General features: G+C 36.3%; 1 protein-coding gene across 11 annotated transcripts in view; it reads left to right on the forward strand.

Moving 5' to 3' along the window:
- Positions 1-24,716, forward strand: part of ERC1 (ELKS/RAB6-interacting/CAST family member 1) — a 547,045-nt gene that overhangs the window by 162,199 nt on the left and 360,130 nt on the right. For all 11 annotated transcript variants that reach the window (XM_046012301.1, XM_046012300.1, XM_046012305.1 and 8 more), the window contains 3 exons: positions 16,453-16,590; positions 18,347-18,487; positions 19,462-19,602. In XM_046012301.1, the coding sequence (XP_045868257.1) occupies positions 16,453-16,590; positions 18,347-18,487; positions 19,462-19,602 (420 nt within the window). The remainder of the gene's footprint in view (positions 1-16,452; positions 16,591-18,346; positions 18,488-19,461; positions 19,603-24,716) is intronic.

The following is a 24,716-nucleotide window of genomic DNA, read 5'->3' on the forward strand; positions in this document are numbered from 1 at the left end:
CTTTCCTAGATTTGGGTATTTAGAGTTTAGATTTAACAGTGGCAGAAAGCTGATTGATATATAGAATTAGAAGGTTGCAGTTGGTTTGTTAGTTTGGTCTCAGATTGGTTCTTATTAGTCTCTTCTGTTATTTTGTTTTTGGTAGGAAGGCAGAAAGAGTACTTTTTTTTAATATCCTTTTTGTTTTCTCTGAGTCTTGGTTAAGATAGTGTTATTTTCTTCACTTTTTCCATATCATAAGATGGAAAGGAGAATATGTTTTATCACTAAAAAAACAGTACTTAGTAATTTTACTCAGAAAATTAATATAAAAATTGTTACATTTTATTTTTAATAAGGATTAATTGCAGTGTTTTCTAAGTTATTACTTTTTAAGTCACAACCCAGGTTAATGAAGTTAAAGAGAAGAGCAAGTCAGTCTCTAATCAAATATTAAGTTGGAAATTTAATGTATTTAGGCATTTAATTTTCTTTTTTCATTCTTTTACTTATTTTTTAATATAATACAGTCTAAAGTTTTTTTGTTTATGGAGAATATGTATAGCTAAATTCTTAAAATGTTTTATCAAAAGCCAGAATGTGTAGTAGATAAAGTCTGATTGATGATGATATTTTTGTTGGGTAATATACTCCGTATAGGTTTACTTTGCTTTATATAATCTTCCCTATCTCGTTCTCGCCACCCCCTCCTTTTCAAATAAACCTTAAGGAGATTGATAGCTGAATTTGGACAGTCTGATTTAAGTTCTAGTTTGTCAACAGGTAACTTTTTAAATAATGTTGGTTTTATACAAGTGACATTTTGTAATGAGTGATGAGTTATTCCCTAAGAAAAGTTTAGCTTTTTATAAATTGCCTTAATTATGATAGATTCCTGTTCACCATCCTTTATACTTCCAGAACATATCTCTCCAAAAAATAAAAACAATAAAACAAACACAACACCCCTTATCTCTACATCTGATAATCTAGAAACAAGAAACTTCAGTTATAAGGGATTAAAGCAACAATAGCAATAGCAGTGCTTTTAAGTAGATGGAGAAAAACCTACCGCTACATAATGAACTGTTTCTAAAGTTTAGTAGCTTAAACAACCATTTTTGAATGCTCACTTATTTGTGAGTCATGAATTCAGGAAGGGCTCTCTTGGGTAGTTTGTCCCTGATTTGTTTGGTGACAGCGGGGGGGTGTCAGCAGTTGGATGATCCACTGCCAGACTGGGTTTTTCACTTGCATACATTCATCTAGGTACTCCTTGGCCTCTGGCTACATGGCTGCATGGTGTGTTTTGCCTCAGGGCTTCTGCATATGTCCTGGATATCCCACAGCCTGATGAGAGCTGTCACACTTCTTATGTGGCACCTAACTCCACAGTCATAAATGTTAGAAGCAGAAGGTGCCTGACCAGTTAAGGTTTATGCTATGAATGTGTTTAGAAATGGCAGAGGACTCCTTTTGCTATATTCTGTTTGTCGTAGTTACAGGATTTATCTTGATTCAGGGGGTTCAGGAAACAGACTTCACTTCTTAATGGAACTGTGGCAAACCAAATTGCAGAGGAGCCTGTAAGTTGGGAGGTCCTATGGTGGACATATTTGGAAAAAAACACCTGCTCCAGTTCAATAAAGATACTGAATAAAGGAATAAGATTCTGAATCTTATTCCTTTATTCAGTCATCCACTGTTCCCAAAAGAAGTCACCTGAAATCAGAAGAATTGTGAACAGCCTGTGATTCTTTTACCCAATTCAGGAATTATCACAGGGTATAAAAATATAAAAAAAAAGAGTACAAAGAAATAAAATGTAAAGAAAGGATACAAAGGTTGGACTAACAGAAGGTGAATTAATGCTCTTTTATTTTAGAGATTCACCTTAGGTAAGAAGCACAACTGTCTAGATGAAAACTTTGTGTATTAGTGCTCTCATATGGAAGAGAATGCCATCTACAAGATAATTGGACTGAGTATGTGCATAGATTCAAAAGAATTTGAAAGTCTTTAAAGAAGAGAGAAACTTGCGGTACTTGGGTGGCTCAGTGGGTTAAAGCCTCTGCCTTTGGCTCAGGTCATGACCAGCGTCCTGGGATCGAGCCCCGCATCGGGCTCTCTGCTCAGTGGAGAGCCTGCTTCCCTTCCTCTCTCTCTCTGCCTGCCTCTCTGCCTTCCTGTGATCTCTGTCTGTCAAAAAATAAATAAAATCTTAAAAAAAAAAAGGGAAGAGAGAAACTTGGCTAAGTTTTTTTGTGTTATTTGGGGAAGAAAACAGGATAAATCTTAGGCTTAAGAATTTTTAAGCTAGCACTAGAGGTTAAATTTTTTTTTCCTAATTGAGCTATTATTCACCTATCATTGAATTTTCCATTTTAAGCTGTAGAACTTATTGTTTTGTGTATACTTAAAAGTTTGTACGACCATCACCACTATTCAATTCCAGAACATTTTCAAGAAGAATCCCATACCTGTTAGCACTCACAACTCCTTATCCTCTGGCAGCCTCTCATCTACTTTTTATCTCTATGGATTTGCTTGTTCTGACATTTCATATAAATCTAATTGTATAATATGTAGCATTTTGTGTCTGGCTGGGTTTTTTTTTTTTTATTTCTTTTTAAAATATTTGTTTGACAGAGAGAAATCACAACTAGGCAGAGAGGCAGGCAGAGAGAGAGGAGGAAGCAGGCTCCCCGCGGAGCATAGAGACTGATGTGGGGCTAGATCCCAGGACCCTGGGATCATTACCTGAGCCGAAGGGAGAGACTTTAGCCCACTGAACCACCCAGGCGCCCCATCTCGCTGTTTTTTAAACAACGCTTTCAAGGTTAATTCACGTTGTAATTCTTCACTCATTCCTTTTTATGTCAATAATATTCCATTAGGATGAATATTTTGTGTATCCATTCATCAGTTTATGGACGTTTGGGTTTTTTATAGTTTTGCCTATTAAGAATAATGATTCTGTGAACATTGATGTGTAAGTTTTTGTATGAACTTGTATGTTTTCATTTCTCTTATGTATATATCTAAGAATGGAATTGATGTTAATGTCATGGTTTTCTGAGGAACTGCCAAACTGTTTCTAAAGCAGCTCTCTGACATTCCTATCAACATGTCTTATTTTTCTTTTTAAAATAATCATTCTAATGGGTATTGCATTGGTATCTTTTGTGGTTTCATTATGGAAATCATAATGACTGATAATGTTGAATATTTTTTCATGTACTTGGCCATTTGTATATCTTCTTTGGAGAAATGCCTGTTCATGTTTTTTGTTTATTTTTCAGTTATTTGTCTTTTTTATGATTGAGTTCTGGAAAGTCTTTATATATTGGAGACTCCACCCATATCAGATAAGGGATTTGCAGATATTTCTCCCAGTCTGTGGGTTATCTTTTCATTTACTTGATAGCATCCTCTGGTGCACAACATTTTGTTTATTTATTTTTAGATTTTATTTATTTATTTATTTATTTTTTTTTAAGATTTTATTTATTTATTTGACAGACAGAGATCACAAGTAGGGAGAGAGGCAGGCAGAGAGAGAGGAGGAAGCAGGCTCCCTGCCAAGCAGAGAGCCCGATGCGGGGGCTCAATCCCAGGACCCTGGGATCATGACCCGAGCGAAAGGCAGAGGCCTTAACCCACTGAGCCACCCAGGCGCCCCTTATTTATTTATTTGACAGAGATCACAAGTAGGCAGAGAGAGAGGTGGGGGAAGCGGGCTCTCCGCTAAGCAGAGAGCCCAATGCGGGGTGCCATTCCAGGACCCTGAGATTATAACCTGAGCTGAATGTAGAGGCTTTAACCCACTGAGCCACCCAGGCACCCCTGCACAAGAGTTTTAAATTCTGATCAGGGCCAATTTATCTTTTTTTTTCCTTTGTTGCTTTTGCTTTTGGTGTCATGTCAAATAAACACATTGCCTAATTGAAGGCCACAAAGGTTTCCTCTCACATTTTCTTCTATGAGTTTTGTACTTTTAGATTTTTGCATTTAGGTCTTTGATCCATTCTAAGTTAATTTTTGGTGTAAGGTAGGGGTCAACTTCATTATTTTGTATGTGGGTATCCAGTTGTCCCAGCACCATTTGTTGAAAAGACAAAACTTTTCTCATCGAATGGTCATAGGACTCTTGCTAAAACTCAGTTGCTTATGGACATGTGTGTTCATTTCTGAACTCTTAATTCCAGTCCATTGATATATATGCCTCTCCATGTGTAATACCACCCTGTCTTGATCACTGTAGATTTTTGTACGTTTGGATATTGGGAAATTATCTACCTTTTTTCGTTTTCAAGGTTTTTTGTGAGGGGAGGATGGGTCTCTTGTAATTCCATATGAATTTTGAGATTAGTGTGTCCATTTCTGTAAAAAAGGCATTTAGAATTCTGGTAGGGATTGTGTTGAACCTGTTCATCAATTTGGGGAGTATTGCCGTATTAACAATATCAAGTTTTTCAGTTGATGGACATGGGGTGTCTTTCGCCTTCTTTAGGTTGTCATTAATTTCCTTTATCAGTGTTTTGTAGTTTTCAGTTGATAAGTCTTGAACTTCTTTACATTTATTCCTGAATATTTTATTCTTTTTGATGTTATTGTAAATGGAATTGTTTTCATTTCATTTTCAGATTATTAATTTTTTATAATTAGATATATACAGCTGATTTTTTGTATACTGATTTTGTATTTTGCAACTTTGCTATACTTGTTTATTAGCTTCTAATATGTTTGAGTAGATTTTAAGTATTCTGTATATAAGATCATGCCATCTGCAAAGAGATAGTTGTACTTCTTCTTTTCCAGTGTGACTGTCTTTTATTAGTATTTTTTCTTCCCTAATTGCTATTCCGAAATGTTCAGTACAGTGATGAATAGAGGTAGTGAAAGCCTATATCCTTATCTTTTACTAAAAGTTTTTTTTCTTTTTTTAAATTTTAATTTTAAGAGACCTGTACACCCAGCATGGGGCTGAGTGAGACCAAAATTTGCATGCTCTACTAGCCAGGCACTGCCCCCCCCCCCGCCACCATTTTGTTCTTTATCTTAGGAGAAAGGCTTTCATTTTTCACAATTAAGTGTGATGTTAAGTGTGGATTTTTCATAGATACCCTTTATCAGGTTGAGGAAGTTTCCTTTTGTTCCTAGTTTATTGAGTGTTCTTATCATGAAAAGGTGTACTTTGTCAAATGGCTTTTCTTAGATTTTTTGAGATGATCATGTGATTTTTGTTCTTTATTCTATTAATATGGTACATTATATTGATTGATTGTTTTTTTGTATGTTGAACCAACCTTGCATTCCTGGGGTAAGGATGAGTGCTTTTACATAGCCTTGCAGTTTTCATCTGGAGGAATGTGGAAGCTTGTTATATCAACATTAGCATCTTGGCAGTAGGAACATACCTGAGAGAACATAGCCTTTGGATAAATACCTTATTTTTATTTTCTTTTTTTAAAGGTTTTATTTATTTCACAGAGAGAGACAGAGAGAGAACACAAATAGGGGGAATGGGAGAGGGAGAAGCAGGCTTCCCCCTGAGGGAGCCCAATGTGGAGCTCAATCCCAGGACCCTGGGATCATGACCTGAGCCAAAGGCAATGACTGAGCCACCCAGGTGCCCCTAAATGCCTTATTTTTAAGTGCTAAGGTATAATATAAATAAGAACCATTCAGAGACTTATATTGTAATGCTTATACAGTAGAGAAGTAGTTTTGACCCTTATTAAAATATCATTTCCTTGGATTTTAATAAATCCAAAACTTGTAAGCTCTAGTTCAGAGTGCTCTGATTTCTGCTTTGATTGAGCACACATTTTAAACTTGAAAATGGTGATTAGCAAGCAAATATGAAAGGGTCAGATCCCTATTGTGATAAAGGTTGTTCTGAGAGACCTCATAGCAGGAAATTGTTAGAGTAATAAATACATAGATAAGTATCTGGAAAAGGACAAAGGATTAAAAAAAATACTGATCAAAGTTTTGAAGCACTGTCAATATTTTCTTCTGCTTAAAAACTGCTTCTAGTTTGACATGAATTAACTTGCATTGCATTCTCACCTGTGGGAATGGCCATTTGGATAAATGCCCAGGTACCTGTCAACTCTGGTTACGAAGTTGAAATAATTAGCCACCTGAAGAAGTTATTAAATCAGACTTCGATGGAGTAGCTTTTCTGCTGTTCTTCTTTTTCCTACACCAGTATGTGCCCCCTAACCAGAAAATAGCTTCAAATGTCAGACATGTATTTTGTCTTTATCTGTTTCATCTTCCTGTAATTGCCAGACCTACTTGCTTTTTTCTCCTAACCCTTTTTTTCCTAGAGGAATTTTTTTGGATTAGAAAATTCAGGAGTGCCTGGGTGGCTCAGTCAGTTAAGCATCTGCCTTCAGCTCAGGTCATGATCCCCGGGTTCCTGAGATTGAGCCCCCCCCCCCCCCCCCCCCCCCGCATTGGGCTCCCTGCTCAGCGGGAGCCTGCTTCTCATTTTCCCTCTGCCGTTCCCTGTGCCTGTGTGCTCGCTCTGTTAGATGAATCAATAACGTCTTAAAAAAAAAAAAGAAATTCTTCCAAATCTACCAAGGAAAATATACTAAAGTTGATAAGATCCTTGGGTTTCTGTTTTATACATAGACAAAGGACTGTTGTTTGGATCCATTCTCCCTGTGTCTTACCCAGGCCAGACTCTTATTTTAGACACAGTGAATTTAGTAACACAGTATTTTTATAAAGTAGCTAAGTGAGCAATTTTCAGTGAAGTGGCTGTTGATTTTAAACGACATTCTGGGTATTTGAAAAGAATGCCACTGATGAATGATATTTAACTTCCCCTACCCTTTTGACAATCTGATGAAAACTGTGGGCTCTCTCCATATAAAAATGTATATAGCTTATTTATGTAGACTTGGATATCATACACCCTGCCATCCGTGAACTTCTGATTAAAAATGAAACAAAAATGATTTGTTTCACTGTCTGTGAAACAAACAAGTTTGGAAGAAGGGTCCCTGGGTTTTACAAAGCCATTAAATTATGTGTGTGGTTCAAATACAAGATACATTGTTCAAATACAAACAATTTCATGTTAACTGTAATTTAACTACAAAGTGTATAGCTGCTGGGTATAATGGATACTATGATGAGTGACACAGAGTGCCTCCACCACCACCACCTCTCTCCCACCCCACCAGGGGGTTGAGGATTTATTCGCCCAAATGCTGGAAATGCTGTTGACATAGTCCTTAGTTGTTAGCCCCTGTGGAGATTGCCTTGGTGAGAGACCTCCCTTGCATAAGAGCATACCACTTTCCTTTGAAATCCAGTGATTGATCTCTATAGGATACAGGGGATTGAATTCATTGCCCTGACTTGAGACAGCTCTTAAAGATCATCCTGATTCAGAGCTCCTCAAGGATTTGTCTGCATCCTTTGCAACATGGTGGCAGCTGAATTTTTCCCTCTGCACAATCCTGTTCTACCCCAACTGCTGCCTTTTCCACTAGTAGTGATCCCAGTAGTGATCCCAAGAGCACCCTTTAATATACTTCTTGCATAGTAAAATCTGTCTCAAGGTCTGCTTCCTGGGAAACCCAGCCTTGTCACACTAGGATTGAGTAGTAGTACAAGTTAGCTTACTTTAGGCCATAAAATTAGGCTTGGCTGAAATAAATTTTAGTGAGATGAACTTGAATTTAGACTCAAAATATGTGAGGCATCTCAGTATTACTTTTAGCCTTATATTTTCAATGGTTTTTGGAAATCTGGGCTTATTTGAATTCATTAGTGGTTTCCTAGTCTTATTTTAGCTTTGCAGAAAGCCCCCAAAGTCTCTAACGGCTTGATTTGTTTGGTCCCACGGCATGAACCTGTGAAAGGTATACGTTATATGAAGGGTTACTTACATGTCCTGCAGAAATCCCTAGAGATTTCCCATGTTAAGTACATATGATAAAAGAACTCCTCTTGTCATAATACTAATCATGTTACTTATAACAAATCCTAAGATCCTTTCTTAGATAGCATTTAGAAAATTCTTGCTTTTGTCATTCTTACTGAAATGATGTATAGATCTATTCTAAGTATTTGAAAAAGATGGAAAACCTTTAACCAGGAAAGTTCTATGTGAAACTAAATTTTTCCTTCCTTCAAATTGTTAGGATGCCGTACATACTTTTTGATAACTTTTCTTTTTCATGTAATACTATATGATAAACAAGTTTCCATATCCTCAGTTAATGAACTGTATATGGTTGCATAATATTCCATCCAGTGGATAGACCATGTGTAACTTAGCTAGGCACCTGTTGTTATGTCTTTGATTTTTCTCAACTTGGTTGATGTTAATAGGCAATAATAATCATGATTGCTTTTTCTTTGAAGCTAAGCCTAGTACATCTGTTTTAATTAATTGATTAAAAATACTAAAGGTACTAAACTAAATGAACAGTACTAAATGTACTGAACCTTTAACTATAAGACTGTTCTGTCTTGATAGTCGTTGCTACTGTGGAACTTAAAGGGATATCATTCATACAGATGATGCACGTTGTGTTCCTAAGTGCAGTGTCACCATTGTCACCACCTCCAAAGGATTGCCAGTGTGAATTTGTAGATCTTCTTTGTTTGATTTTAACACCAGAAGGTCAGGCAAATTTTTGTATGTGCCTGCCAGATAAAAAGGTATTTTGAGATATTTATAGAATTGTCTATCAAGCATACTTTGACTTATAGTGACCTTTGGTCTCCCAGGTTTTGCTTCAGATTACCCATTTATTTTAATGCAAGTGGTCCCTAGTTCCATTATCTGTCCCATAAGCAAGTTTATCAAACAACTTACTTTCCTCTCAGCAATTTATAAAATCTGTCAGGAGCAGTGGACTCCGAGTGTCTTTTTCTTTTTTTTTTTTTTTTTTTAATTTTTTATTTCTTTGACAGAGAGAAATCACAACTAGGCAGAGAGGCACGCAGAGAGAGAGGAGGAAGCAGGCTCCCTGCCAAGCAGAGAGCCCGATGCGGGGCTCGATCCCAGGACCCTGGGACCATGACCTGAGCTGAAGGCAGAGGCTTTAACCCACTGAGCCACCCAGGCGCCCCCGAGTGTCTTTTTCTAAAGGTCTTACCTACACCTTGTTTAAATTAAATTGTTTAAACTAAACAACTTGTTTAATTTAATATACTTTTTGCATAGTAAATTAAATAGTTTTGTTTTGTTTAAATTAAATAGTTTTTAAGATAAAATATAGTGGTGCTCTGGTGAATTTTATTACTTTTTAAATGTTCTTGTCTTCGCCCTAAGAATGCAGTTGTATTTATAATTGAAAGAAATATTACTGTTCTTTTTTTAAAGATTTTATTTATTTGAGAGAGAGCATGAGTGAGAGAGCAGAAGCAGGGGGGAGGGATATAGAGAGAGACAGACTCACCGCTGAGCAGGGAATCCGCTGTGGGACTCTAGGACCCTGGGATTATGACCAAAGTGGAAGGCAGATGCTTAACCAACTGAGCCACCCAAGCACCCCTATTCTTCTGTTTTATAATAAAGTAATTAGAAAGATAAAGTAATTTGCCCAGACGACATAGCCAGCTAGTTTTTCATTACAGTAATCCACTCCATGACTTACATGGTAAGAGAATAGCACAGTTGAGAGGGAAACTCAACCAAAAAAATAATTGGTTACCAACCAGAATCCTTGCTGGGCTTATTAAAGAGCATAAACAGTAATTGCCAATATAGGTATGAAAGCTTTTCACAACCTAGACTGAGTTTAAAACATTGGGTTAGAGTTTCTCATGATTTTGTTGTTCTTATGTCATCTCATAACTGGAAACACATGATTGGACAAGTAATATTCCCCCCCCCCTTCCTCCCTCCCTCCCTTCCTTCCTTCCTTTTTTTCTTTCTCTCTCTCTCTCTTTTTAAAAGATTTTATATATTTATTTGACAGAGAGAGAGAGCATACAAGTAAGGGGAACAGTAGAGGGAGAGGGAGAAGCAGACTCTTTGCTGAGTAGGGAGCCTGATGTGGGCTCGATCCCAGAACCCCAGGATCATGACCTGAGCCAGAAGCAGATGCTTAACCAACGAGCCACCCTGGTGCCCCTGGACAAATAACATTTAAAGGCCAATATAAATAGTCTGGGCAGGAACTCATTTTGGTAAATTATTATTGTGCCTAGTTGGGTTTTTTTTTTTTTTTTGCCAGAGCATAGGGTAGTACATAAACAGTTACCTAGAAATTAGGGGACTTAGTAAATTTTTCCTTTTTATATTTTATTAAATACTGTAGTTCCCTTTTGCCCCTGATTATGGAGAGTTCATGCAGACTGTACTTCTGCCATTGATATTGGAAGGTACCGTTAACAAAGTAGGTAAAGGTCAGAGCCTCTCTGTAATTTGCTCCACATAGTAAGTTGATGCTGATGACTGCTTAGAACAACTGTGGATACATCATCAAAAAATATTCTTTAAATGATGTTTAAAGTAGCTAGGTGATTGCAGGAAGTGTTTTGGGATTCCTTGTCCTTAGAACTATATCCTAGACGAAGTCTCTTTTACCTTTACTCAGTGATTAGAACCTCAAAGGCAGAGTAATCAGTTCCACTTGACTAGGAATAAATCACCCACATTGAAACATGATAGTTCCTGACAACTGGCAAGGCTGATAAAAACCAAAACAAAAGATGTAAAAAAAAATCTGTGCCAATATGGAATTGGTATGCAGCTTTGATGAATTCACATGTAGCATGCATTTGGCATTAGTCTTGCTCTGGTTTCATACATTTTTCTCTCTCTTTGTAAAATAAAAATTATACGAGGAGAAAAAGGCTTTATATAATATAATAATTATGTTGTTTCTATTTTTTTAAACAACCCAGTTATCAGAGCTATACTATGATTAGAGAAGGAAATGTCATCTTTCTGTAAATAGTTACTTAAAAAAAATCTTGAATTCTTAGTTCTGCTGTATGGTAATAAACTGTATGTGTAAACCTGGTTGATTCCCCTCCTCCCTATTTATCATCAGGGACATAGACATAGAGAATAAGCACCAGTTCCTTTGATCTCTACAAAATTATACTCATGCAGAAGTTGATTATACACTAATAGGTACTTCATGATCTCTTTCTGTGTCAGATGGGGTTTATGGAAAGTAGGAAAAAAGCCCATAGGATTATAAAATGTGTCATTTTCTGTAGCAGTCATTAATTTTCAATATGATAAAACAAGTAAGAGAAGGAAAATCTTTTAAAATCTTTTCCATTGTTTCATTGTCAAGTGCTTTCTAATCCAAACTAGCTGCTGCTTTCTAGCCCTTGAACATCAGGCTACACAGGCTGTTTTAATAATACCTTGATACTGAAATCCTGATTATCAAGTGTGTTTGACTCTGCCCACTAGCTTGAGTGTATTGAGTTTGGATATATGTTTCTTCCATGGAAGATGTACTTTTGCATTTGCAGTGGTTTGGTACCTCCAGCCTTCATTCTTTGCTTTCAGTAAGGGGTATGATTTTAGTATAAGTGACCATAGTAAAATGTACTGTGTTTATTAGTAAACAGTATTTAAAAATAAGGGATAGTTTATGTAAAGATGCTTAAGTCATTTGTATGATTATCTTTTCTGTTTTTTTTTCTTTTCATCACAACATTTATAGCATAGTGATTTAAGAGTAGGATTCTGAAGGTTGATTACTTAGTAATTATTTCATAGTCTTCTGGTAATGCTTAAATAGTTGTTATATATAAAGGTCTTACAACAATGCCTGACTTAAAAAGAATACTATTTTTTTTTTAAAGATTTTCTTTATTTATTTGGGGGGAGGGGCAGGATAGACTGAGTGAGAAGGAGAAGTAGACTCCCTGCTGAGCAGGGACCCTGATCGGGGTTCTGTCCTAGGACCCTGGAATCATGACCTGAGCTAAAAGCAGACACTTAACAGACTGAGCCACCCAGGTGCCTCATGAGGATACAGTGTTCCTTTTAAATGTTAGTTATCACCACCTCCTCCTCACCACCACAACCATTATTATTGTTATATTGTTATTTTAGGGATTTTGTGATTTCTGTTCCCACAAAGTGGAGAGGACTCCCCCCACCCCATAGCCCAAGCATATTTAAAGGAGTATTTTCCCATTTAACATGATCCAAATAATTTTTTTGTTCACATTCAAGTATGTATGCAACCGATCCAGTTTTTTCCTTGGATATTATATTCAAAGCTTTTTGTAAGTTTTTTATTTTAGATCCTGTGGATGATTGAATTTAGTATAGAAATAGGAAGCTGTATATTTTATAGAAATTGCATAGTAAGTACTGAAATACCATGATATGACACTATTGGGGTGATCAGCTTTTAGGTCATCAACACTAGTTGAGAGCACGATTTTGAATCACAACCACAGTGAGGATATTTAACAGCAGCTCTCAGTAGGGCTCATGTTATCCATCATGTTGCTAGGTAAACTAAAAGAGAAGAGTTTTGTACACACTCCTCCTCCCACATACCACACACAGCATCTTTAGCATTTATTCAGTGCTTATATGGTTGCACATATTGGTGTCTATTTCAGGTCTTCCTTGCTGATGGCAGCTTGCCCAAAGGAGGCAATTTTACTGTCCACTGTCCTTCATTTTGTCAGTTCTTTTCACTATGGAATGTTTATTCCTCCTCTTTAGACGTGAATAGCCATCCTTTTCCTCCGCTCCAACTTAACAATCTGTTTAGACAGCTGGGTAATTGAAAAAGAAAGTGGCTTAGGGAGAACTTGGTAATGGGGATTTTACCAAGTTTAGCAGCTTCTGCACCTGAGTATTTTATGAAAAGTTTTGCCTGCAAAGAAGAATGGATTCCTTTAATAGTGTGACTACATAGAAATTATATGATTGGTATTGTTAGCAGTTTATCTTAATTTCTTTCTTAGATGCTGATGATGGTTGGGGGGAAGAAGGGTGTTCTCCTTATGATGCATGTAAGGGCTGTTTGTGTATTAGGTCGGCTTGTAAAACAAAATCTCTTTTCTTGTATGGAAAACTTGGTTGGTTCTTTGAAATTTTATTTTAAATAATGGCTCTTGTATTGCTCTTTCTTGACAAGAAAGTCTAATTAGCTGTGTGATTTTATCTTTTCTTTGCTTAATAAGGCTTATATGTTAGCAACTGGAATGACATGGGTAGCTGGTTGAACATGTAAACACCAGGACAGTACGTTCTCTGTGTATATGGAGTATTAGATTTTTGAGGGGCAAAATTCTCTTCACTGGTTGTGAGTTTACCTAATGATTGATCCACATGAGATTCTAATAAAAGTGTCTGATTAAAGGAAGACTAATGATTTTCTTTTGTGATGGTGTTTTCTCTGAAAACACCACTTTTGAACTTTCAATGGCATTGAAAAGACTGGAGCCCATTTCAGGCATTTTAGTGGTTTACCTGTATGATTATTTCTTTTTTGTTTGTTTGTTTGTTTTTTTTTTTTGAAAGATTTTATTTATTTATTTGACAGACGGAGATCACAAGTAGGCAGAGAAGCAGGCAGAGAGAGTAAGAAGCAGGCTCTCCGCTGAGCTGAGAGCCTGATGCAGGGCTCGATCCCAGGACCCTGGGATCATGACCTGAGCCGAAGGCAGAGGCTTTAACCCACTGAGCCACCCAGGCGCCCCTGATTATTTCATTGTTAAAGAATAAAAATCTAAGCCTTACACAGCATTTATGATATCTTAGTCTAAAGTTACCATATCCTTTAGCATAGCTTATTTATTCTGCTAGTGGAATTCTTATTCACTCTAGAGAGAGACTTTTCTCTTTCCCTATAGAATGAGGCAGTTCCTTAATGAGCTTATATTAAATTGATTAGTGCAGGAAGTTATCTGAATGTTGTTTCTAGACTTCTGTTTTGTTTGACGTTTTTATTAAATTCTGGTTAGTTAACATATAGTGTAATATTTTCAGGAGTAGGATTTAGTAATTTATCACTTACATATGACATGCAGTGCTCATCTCATGATAAGTGCCCTCCTTATTTCCCATCATCCATTTAGCCCATCCCCCCACCCACCTCCCCTCTGTTAACCATTAGTTTATTTTCTGTAGTTAAAAGTCTCTTTTATGGTTTGCCTTTCTCTTTCTCTTTTTTCCTTTCCCCTATGACCATCTGTTTTATTTCTTAAATTTCACATATGAGTGAAATCACATGGTATTTGTTTTCCTCTCATTTATTTCTCTAGCTCTGTCCACAACATTGCAAATGGCAAGATTTTATTCTTTTTGATGGCTGAGTAATATTCCAGTGTGCGCGTGCGCGCATGTACACCACATCATCTTTATCCATTCATCAGATGATGGACATATGGGTTCTTTCCATAATTTGGCTATTGTAGCTAATGCTGCTATAAACATCAGAATGTGTATGCCCCTTCGAATCACTATTTTTGTATCTTTTGGGTAAATACCTAGTAGTGCAGTAGCTGGATTTGGGGGATAGTTCTCTTTTTAACTTTTTGAGGAACCTTCATACTGTTGTCCAGAGTGGCTGCACCAGTTTGCATTCCCATGAACAGTGTAAGAGGGTTTCCCTTTTTCTGCATCCTCGATAACATCTGCTGTTTTTATGTTGTTAATTTTAGCCACTCTGACAGGTGTAAGGTGGTATCTCATTGTGGTTTGGATTTGTAGTTCCCTGATGATGAGTGATACTGAGCATCTTTTTATGTGTCTGTTAGCTAGTATCTAGACTTCTTTTGTTGTTCCATTCTTGCCAGGAGTTTATGTGTATGCCTAAATACAGTTTCTAGAAGTCTAAGCTTATATATTATTCATTTACTGATTAATGAACTGATATTTAGTATACACCTAGTGTGTGCCAAATATGAGGGGCAGGATCCAGTCTATTTGTAGAGACATGTATCACAGAATTACAATATGGTCAGGGATAAGTGTTATAATGTAGATGGGATAAAAAGAGATAAAGGTGGTAAACATAGAGATAGATGAAAGAATGGAGAGAGTCTATGTGTATGTAACATATATATGTATGATTGAGTATAAAGAGCATTTTATTCTCAAGGAGATCTTTTCAAAGGAGATAATATTTATGTTGCTTTTTGAAAACCATGTAAAATATACCAGCTCGCTCTAGTATTAGTTTAAGAGTGGACTAATTTATATCTCCTGCTTGATTTTTCTCTATAGAACTTATCTCTAGCTTACATACTGTGTTTATTTCATTCATTTAATGTCTGCTGTACTAGGATGTTATCTCTTTGAGGATAGGGATTTTTGTCTGTTTTGATTACTTCTATATTCTCAACACTGAGAAAAGTTTCTGGCACATAGCAAGAGCTCAAGTATGTGTTGAATAAATGAATGAAGTTTGTGAGATCTACAGTAATTGCCTTATTTTCTTTTAGTTTATTAAGACTATCTTGCTACAATTCCTTCATGTTTTTTTCCTCAGTGTTTTTCGTTATATGTATTTTAACCTTTAACCTTTAACTTTAACCTTTAACCTTTAACAGGATGATAACATCCTGTCTCTATAATGTTTCTCAAACCCACCTCTTTTTTTCCATCTCTCTTAGCTCATTTAATCTTCAGTATCTCTTGGGGGATTGATAAACTCTAATTATTTTCCATGTCTCTATACAAGTCCCCTTAAATTTTTTTCTCCACAACCATCAGAATTATCTGTCTAAAATGCAGAACTGACCAGATCATTTCTTTGCTTAAAAATACCTAATGGTTCCCATCTGTCTAGAATAAAATTTATGCTCCTTAGATTGCACACAGGACCATCCATAGCTTGGATTCAGCTACATAATGGTGAGTTCTTTTACCATCTTATAATAAAACTCAGTCTATTCATTTTTCTTTGTACCCACTAGTGCCTTGCAATATAATAAGGAATTTGGTAAATACCTCTTTGAGTAAATGAATGCATATAGATGGGTATGAAGGAATGAATATCTACAATAAGGAATTTCATTGAAAATACTTCATGTTTAGATAAAAGATGATATAAAAATATATTTTTACACTAGCATTTAAGAACAGTTTTTCTTTAGAGAGCTGATTTGTCTCTTACTATCTTGCTCTAATCCTCAATTCACTGTGAAGTGATTTACAGTGTCATTATTGAAGTTATCCCATTTCTCTTGTCTTTCCTATCATTCCACTCTCAATCCCATCTCTAAATGTTGGCTCTTTTCTCTCTAGCTACTTTCCTTATTTTTTGAGAGATTTATATATATGCATATATGTCCATAGCTACATGTGTGTCTTTTCTGTGTTCTGGCTCTAAATTCTGTCTTTTAAATTTTGCATTCAGTTTGGATACCCTTAGTATTAAATTATTTCTGTGGAACACACATTCAGAGACTACCCTGATCTGTTTCCAACGTAAAATGATTTTTATTGTGACTATTTGTATTTCTTCTAATTTCCATTTTTTCCCCCACACTTAGATTGAAAATCTTCAAGAGCAACTTAGAGATAAGGAAAAGCAAATGAGCAGCTTGAAAGAACGAGTCAAATCCTTGCAGGCTGACACTACCAACACCGACACTGCCTTGACAACTTTGGAGGAGGCTCTTGCAGAGAAAGTGAGTAACTGGTTTGGACCCTTTGTAGACACATTTGCTCTTCTTTCTCAATGTAGACACATTTGCTCTTCTTTCTCATTAACGTTAAATTTTCTCTAGTAATGAGACTTGGATTTAAAAGGCAGAAGAAATCCCTTAGAGCAAAAGAGAAAAGAGTTTTCTGTACTATTGCTGTTGTAGATAGTATAAAGGGATAGAAAAGCCATTTTGTTTTTGTCAACTTAAACATCTGTTGCTAGGCAAGATGGATTTCACACTGGAGGGTAGTGGCTGAAAGTTTTCCCCTCTCCTTTCCTTCTTCTTTCCTTCCTCTTTTTTCTTCTTTTCTTTAATAGATGTTAAATATCTATTAATGTAAATATTAAATATTAATAGAGAGAGGGGGTAGGGGCAGAGGGAGAGGGAGAAATGAACTCAAGCCGACTCTACACTGAGCTAGGAGCTTGATGTAGGGCTCCATCTCACCATCCTGAGATCATAACCAGAGCGGAAACCAAGAGTCAGACTCTTAACCAATTGTGCCACAGATGCCCCCAGTGGCTGAAATTTCTAAAGACTAAGCCATAAGTTCCCACTTAACTGTCTTCTGAACGAAAAGAAAAGTACTTTTTATTTATCTCATCTGTTAGAACTTGGGGATGTGGAAATATCAGACATTGACCATTAGGAAGCAGTATATAATTAGTTCTCCTTTACTGTACCATGTTGGTACCTAATAAAATCTGGGATTTTAGTTATTTACAGAAACATACTTGTTGTTTTTCTAGTCTTGGCCTAGCTACTTCATTTTGCGTTATGAGCAAACCTAATTTTTCAGGAATGGTTGACATAATAAAGAAGTGGCCCAGCCAGTTAGGTGTTAATGTCTTAGAAGGAGGTTTAAGGAATCTTGGTGGGGCATTGTAATTGATTTTTTTAAAGGAATAGGGTCACTGTTCCTTAAGCCTTTTGGACTCACAATGCTTCAGGCTATATGTCAGGGATCAAGGCTTGATCCCTGGATATAGTCAGAAATAATAACCAGAAATATACTTAAATTGCTTCAACTTTCAGACTTACCGAGTATCTGTTGACAGAAGTTTTAATGGATTGTCTTCCCACCCCCCTTTTTAAGATTATTTATTTATTTGAGAGAGAGAGAGAGAACCGAGAAAGCAGGGGGAGGGTGGGAGGGACAGGAGAGGGACAAGCAGTCTCCCCATTGAGCAGGGAGCCCAATGTGGGACTCTATCCCAGGACCCTGGGATCATTACCTGAGCTGACCATAGACTCTTAATTGACTGAGCCACCCAGGTGCCCTACCCCCACCCCACCCCCCTTTTAAATTCAACATATCATAATCTCCTTTTTTAGTATGCAAATTGTGAGTTGTTTCCATTGTCTGTGGGCAATGTGTGAGTTACATATAAAAAATGTGTTACTGATTAGGGGGTGGGGGTGTGTGTGTGTGTGTGAAGTTTTTGTTATTAGGAATTGAATAAAGGAATTTTTCCAAAAGATTACTTTAAGGACTTCTAATACTATTTGAGATTATAGGAAAAGAAACCTAGGGGAATCAAAAGAGCAAAGCCACATCTTTGTTATTGCTAGAGAGGTAGGAAGGGTGAATTACTTGAAAAGTTGGTTATTAACAACTTATCCCTGTCTTTTGAATGAAGCATGAAAATGTGAAATTTTATCAGCTGAAAGCTGAATTAGGTCATATAATATAAGTGTGAAAGGAATTTTCTTATGTATTGATGTGTTCTCTCATCAGGAGCGGACAATTGAACGCTTAAAGGAACAGCGGGACAGAGATGAACGAGAGAAGCAAGAGGAAATTGATAACTACAAAAAAGATCTTAAAGACTTGAAAGAAAAAGTCAGCTTATTGCAAGGCGACCTCTCAGAAAAAGAGGTTAAGATCACCAAAATAGAATGATTTGGTTTGCTTAGTGCATTGTATGTATATGTTGTTGGCATTTACATAATGCATAAAAAATGTATTTGATGGGAGATTTTTCTTAATATTCTTATAGCAGGGCTTTTCAGAACACATTAAGGGGAATTTTGGAAAGCTTTGCAGAGACATAATAGATTGGATCATTCATTTCCTAAGTCTTTAGCTTTTTCAATATGTTATGAGTTCGTTTCTTACTTGTTAATGACATTTTTATAGATCCTAAAATAACTGAAGCCGTTACACATGGAAATGCTGTGCTAATGGTAAGAAAGGTGATAGATGAAAGTTTATGTAACAGAGGGCTGTGTATTTCTAATATCTCTTAAAGTGCATCTCAGTATTGGCAGAGTAATCATAAGTAATTGCTGACCAATTAGGTTACTTAGTATATTTTGGTCTTGCTTTTGGAAGGTCCTGTTAATGTGACCCAAGTAGTAAAAAATACTGCCTGTGATCATGTAATAATGCCTGAGCTCTAGGGGCACTCTTGGATTTTATTTCTAGTTATCTTTAAGACAGTTTATGGAAATTTAAGTTTCTAATGGAACTTTCCTTTTAAAAGGGAAAAGTATTTTATATTTAAGTCAGGTTAGCTACTGCAATAACTAGTAGTGAGTACTACTGCTAATGACTAGTTTCATTCATGAAACTTGATCTACTTCCATTTATTTTATGGTAATGGATATGTATTGATAGAACTCTTTAAATCACAGTTCAGTTGGTATTTCTTGGGAATTAAGCTTACTTTAGTTAGGACTCAAAAGCTGAAGCTGACATTGTTTTATATTTCATGAATGTTCTTGAAATGGAAGTGTCAGTATATAGTAATAAAGAGCAACTACAAGCCACCAAGATAATAAATTTTAAAATTTACATTTCCATTTTGTTTGTACTGAGTATTTATTCTAGACATGTTTTGCTTCTTTCAGGCTTCACTCTTGGATCTGAAAGAGCATGCTTCTTCACTGGCTTCCTCAGGACTGAAAAAGGACTCACGGCTTAAGACACTGGAGATTGCTTTGGAACAGAAGAAGGAGGAGTGTCTGAAAATGGAATCACAATTGAAAAAGGTTAAAGAAAATTTTTCCACTTTTCTTACGTTGCTTTAAATAAGAACGTAGTAGAGAGCTCTGCAGTGTTCAATGTGTAATAATTTGCCAATGGTGTAATATTCCCCATAGTTCAAAATATCATTTATACCTTCATCAGTTCTCTTACTGTTCTTGTCTTGTTTTATTTTACTACTGAGAATCCTCAAAATCTTAGAAAATTGACAGATCAAAGAAAGATTAAAAAATGCAGCCTCTTTATGGACAAAGTATAAGACAATGTAAAAATCTTAATTTTCTGATATATTCCTTCCATTAGCATTAAGCCTCCTGGAAGGAGGTAATTTAGTAATGATAGTCACCCATGCTGGCAAGTATTAGGATGTGGGACTTATATTTGTTTTCCATTTCTTTGATTTATTTCCCTCTAAGATTTATATGGTGGCAGTTTATAGTTTTCAAAACACTTTCATATTTTTAATCTCTGAGCTACCAACTCTGTGAGCAGTTTACGTTACAGTTTGAGCAGTTACATTAACTGAGGCCAGTTCATTGGCCTCAACTATTGAGGCCAACTCAATATTGATGACTAATGAGAAAGGGTGCAGCCTAATCTCGACACTTTAAATCTTGTTCTCCTTCCATATATTGGGTGTATTCAACATGATAGCCTTACCCGTAGGGTATGTCAAAAATAAAATCATGTTTAAAATCAGTAATCACCCAGTACATAGCTGTTATTACTTTAAAGTGTTACCTTTTAGGTGAAGAAAAAGAAAGAAAGAAAATCTAATATCTTGAAGTTATTTGTGAATAAGTAGGAGAATTCTGTTTGTGAGATTACAGATTTTGATTATGACCAATTCAGATTTGATGGCTGGCTATTTTTCCTCACTGAAAAGGTGGAGGTAATTTTTTATTTTATACCTGAATATCGAAGATGAAGCGCTTATATGTAATTTATGTAACAGAGGAGTAACTATCAAAAGTGATATTTTATTCATTAATATTCTAAACTACCTTGTTCGTGACAATCCCATATTTTCTTCTGTTTGTTTATTTTTAACCTCTTTGTTACTGTACTCTCTTATATCTTGGACTTTATATTTAGGCTTATGAGAAAAACTAAAGTTATCTTTGGGTAGAGGAGGTTGATGGCTTTTCCCTACTTTGATTTATTATCTGTTTTACTAATGGCCAATTTTCTTTTCATATTTTCCCTTGTTTCATTCTGGATTATTGTTTTTTTCATTTTAACTCATTACTGATGTTTTCCTATTATACTACTTCCACAATGCCCAACTGTAGTTTTCTGTGTGTTTCATTTCTTTTGTGCTTTTTCTCCCGTCCTTTAATTGAGCATTTTATATAATTCCATTTTCTTGTTCCTTTTAGCATATCAGTTATATTTCTTAAATCTTCTCAAGTGATTACCCTAGAGTTTGCCATATACATTTTTGACTTATCCTCCAACTTTATTGAGATGTAATTAGCAACTGAAAATTGTATATATTTAAGGTGTACAACATGATGATTTGTGTATACATTGTGATGACCACAGTCAAACTAGTTAACACATTCATTACCTCACATATTACTATTTTATTTTTTTGTGTTGAGAGAACTTTTTAATACTCTTAGCAAATTTCAAGTATACAATACTGTATTAGGAAATACGGTCACCATCCTAAATGTTAAATTCCCGGAGTTTATTGATCTTATAACTGAAAATTTGTACCCTTCCTTTGATCAGCATGTCCTCACTTTTCCACCCTCCAGCTCCTGACAACCACCATTCTATTTTGCTTCTATAAATTCCACTTTTTTAGATTCTACATATAAGTGAGATCATGCAGTATTTGTCTTTCTGTGTCTAGCTTAATTTCACTTAGCATAATGCCCTCCATATTCATTCATGTTGTCACAAATGGCAGGATTTCCTTTATTTTTATGATTAAATAATATTTCAGTATACAACATGCACATTGTATTTCCTTTATCCATTCATCTATTGATGGACACTTAGATTCTTTCAGTATTTGGCTCTTGTGAGCAATGCTGCAATGAGCATGAGAGTGCAGGTATCTCTTTGAGATAGTGATTTCATTTCCTTTGGATGCTGGATCACATACTAGCTCCATTTAAGAATTTCTGAGGAGGTGTCGTCGTACTGTTTTCATAATGGCTGTATGAATTTGCATTCGCACCAACAGAGTACAAGGGTTCCTTTTTCTTCATACTCTTCCCAACTCTTATTTCTAGTCTTTTTTTAAAAATTTTATTTATTTATTCGACAGAGAGAAATCACAAGTAGGCAGAGAGGCAGGCAGAGCGGTGGGGGAAGCAGGCTCCCTGCAGAGCAGAGAGCCCCATGTGGGGCTCGATCCCAGGACCCTGAGATTGTGACCTGCGCGAAAGGCAGAGGCTTAACCCACTGAGCCACCCAGGCGCCCATCTAGTCTTTTTGATGATAGACATTCTAACACATGTTAATTGTTATCTCACTGTAGTTTTGATTTGCATTTCCTTGATGGTTAGTGACATTGAGCTACTACTTTTCATGTACCTCTTGGCCACTGGTCTGTCTTCTTTGGAAGAGTATCTATCTGTTCAGGTCCTTCACCCATTTTAATGGGATTATTTGTATTATTTGTGTCTGTGCTATTAAATTGTATGAGTTCCTTACATATTTTGAATACTAACCCCCTGTCAGCTATAAGGTTTACAAATATTTTCTCCCATTCCGTAGGTTGCCTTTTCATTTTGTTGATAGTTTTCTTTGCTGTATAGAAGCTTTTTAGTTGGATGCAATCTACCTGTTTTTGCTGTTGTTGTCTGTGCTTTTGGTGTCATATCAAAAAAATAATGTAGTAAACATTTTTAATCTAAATTCATTTTCAAAAAATGTTATCCCACTTTATATGTCATGCAGGTACATACAACAGAATACTCCCAGCTCCTTTCTTCCTTTCTTGATGACACTGTTATCATTCATTTCATTTATCTATGTACAATAATCACCCAGTACATTACTGTTATTACTTGAAAGTATTACCTTTTAGGTGAAGAATAAGAATAATAAAAAGATGTAGTTTTAGCTTTATTCTTTCTCCAACTCTCTTTTATTATATATATATGTGAGTTTCTGACCTATATAATTTATTTCTGCCTGAGAACTTCTTTTTTTTTTGAGAGAGAGAATGAGTTGGGGGGGGGAGGGGCAGAGGGAGAGCGAGAATCTTAAGTAGGCTGCATTCCCAGAGCATGGCTCCATCTCACAACCCTGAGATCATGACCTGAGCCAAAATTAAGAGTCAGATGCTTAATCGACTGAGCCACCCAGGTGCCCTCTGAAGAATTTCTTTTAATATATTTTTGCAGGGTGGGTCTCCTGGCTATGAATTTTTCAGTTTTTATTGTTTAAGAAAATCTCTATTTCTTGTTCACTTTTGAGAGATAACAACACTGGACATGGGTTTCTAGATTGGTGGGGTTTTTTTCTGTGTAACACTTTATAAAGGTTTCACTCTGCTTTCTTCTTAAGTGATTTCTGATGATAAGTTTACTGTAGTTCTTAACATTGTTGTTCTATAGATAAGGTGTTTTTTTCCCCTCTGACTTCTTTTAAGCTTTTTTGTCTTTCATTTTCTGCATTTTTAATATGATGCGTCTGTGTATAGATGTATAGAATTTATATTGTATTTATACTGCCTCGTGTTCTGAACTTCCTGATTTGGTGTGTATCCATAATTTTGGAAAATTCTCAGCCATTATTACTTACAATATTTCTTCTCCTTTCTTTTCCTTTTCATATTCCAGTTATGTGTATGTTACACATTCTGAAATTGCTCCATAGTTCCTGAATGTTCTGTACTGTTCTTTTTTTTTTTTTTTTTCTCTTTTTATTTTGGGAAGTCCCTCCCTTCCTATGTCAGTCTTTCTTTCTTTCTTCCTTCCTTCCTTCCTTCCTTCCTTTCTTTCCTTAAGACTTTATTTATTTGAGAGAGAGCACAAGCAGAAGGGGATGGGGCAGAGGGGAGGGGTGAGTGAACTCCCTGCTTAGCAGGAAACCCAGTGTGGGGCTCAGTCCCAGAACCCTGAGATCATGACCTGAGCTGTGGCCAGACACTCAACTGACTGACCACCCAGGCGCCTCCATTTTGGGAAGTTTCTGTTGACCTGTCTTTAAGCTTACTGATTCTTTCTTCAACCATATCCAGTCAACTAAAGGGTCCATGAAAGGCATTAATTTTTCTTGTGTTTTTTATACCTAGAATTTCCTTTTGATTCTTTCTTAGAGTGTCCAGCTCTCTGATTGTATTACCCATCTATTTTTGATATTGCCTACTTTTCCCATTAGAGACCTTAACTGTTAATCAGTTATTTTAAATTTCGTGTCTGATTAATTCCAACATCAGTGTCAAATATCTGAGTCTGGTTCTTATGTTTGCTCTGTCTTTTCAGACTGTGTCTTTTCTTTTAGCACACCTTATAATTTTTTGTTGAAAGACAGGTATGTTGTATTAGATAGTGGGTAAATAGGCCTATGTGTAACGTTTTAATCTGGCTAGGAGTTGAGCTATATTTAATGTTTGCTGTAGGTGCCAGAGGCTTCAAATTCCTCTAGTATTCTCATCTCTGTTACTTCAGGTTTCTCTCTTCGGAAAGAGTCTGCATCTTGTAGCTCTTTCAGCTGTTATCTTTTGTTATTATACTGGAGCCCTATTCGTGTGGTGGTAAGATGTGGGGGAAGATAAACTTTCTATAGTCTCGTGATTAAGTCTTTGGTCTTTTATGAGCCTCTGTCCCTGGCTGTGACCTTCACACAGGTATTCCCCCTTAGCTAGAGGGGATAGAATGGGAGAAATGCCTATCTGCCAGGTGGGATTAAACTCTGTTAAAATCTTTGGGGCGCCTGGGTGGCTCAGTGGGTTAAAGCCTCTGCCTTCAGCTCAGGTCATGATCCCAGGGTCCTGGGATCAAGCCCCGCATCAGGCTCTCTGCTTAGCAGGAAGCCTGCTTCCCCCTCGCTCGCTCTCTCTCTCTCTCTCTGCCTGCCTCTCTGCCTACTTGTGATCTCTGTCTGTTAAATAAATAAATAAAATCTTAAAAAAAAAAAAAAAACTCTGTTAAAA

Source organism: Meles meles, chromosome 7, assembly GCF_922984935.1.
Source record: "Meles meles chromosome 7, mMelMel3.1 paternal haplotype, whole genome shotgun sequence".
Lineage (NCBI taxonomy): Eukaryota > Metazoa > Chordata > Mammalia > Carnivora > Mustelidae > Meles > Meles meles.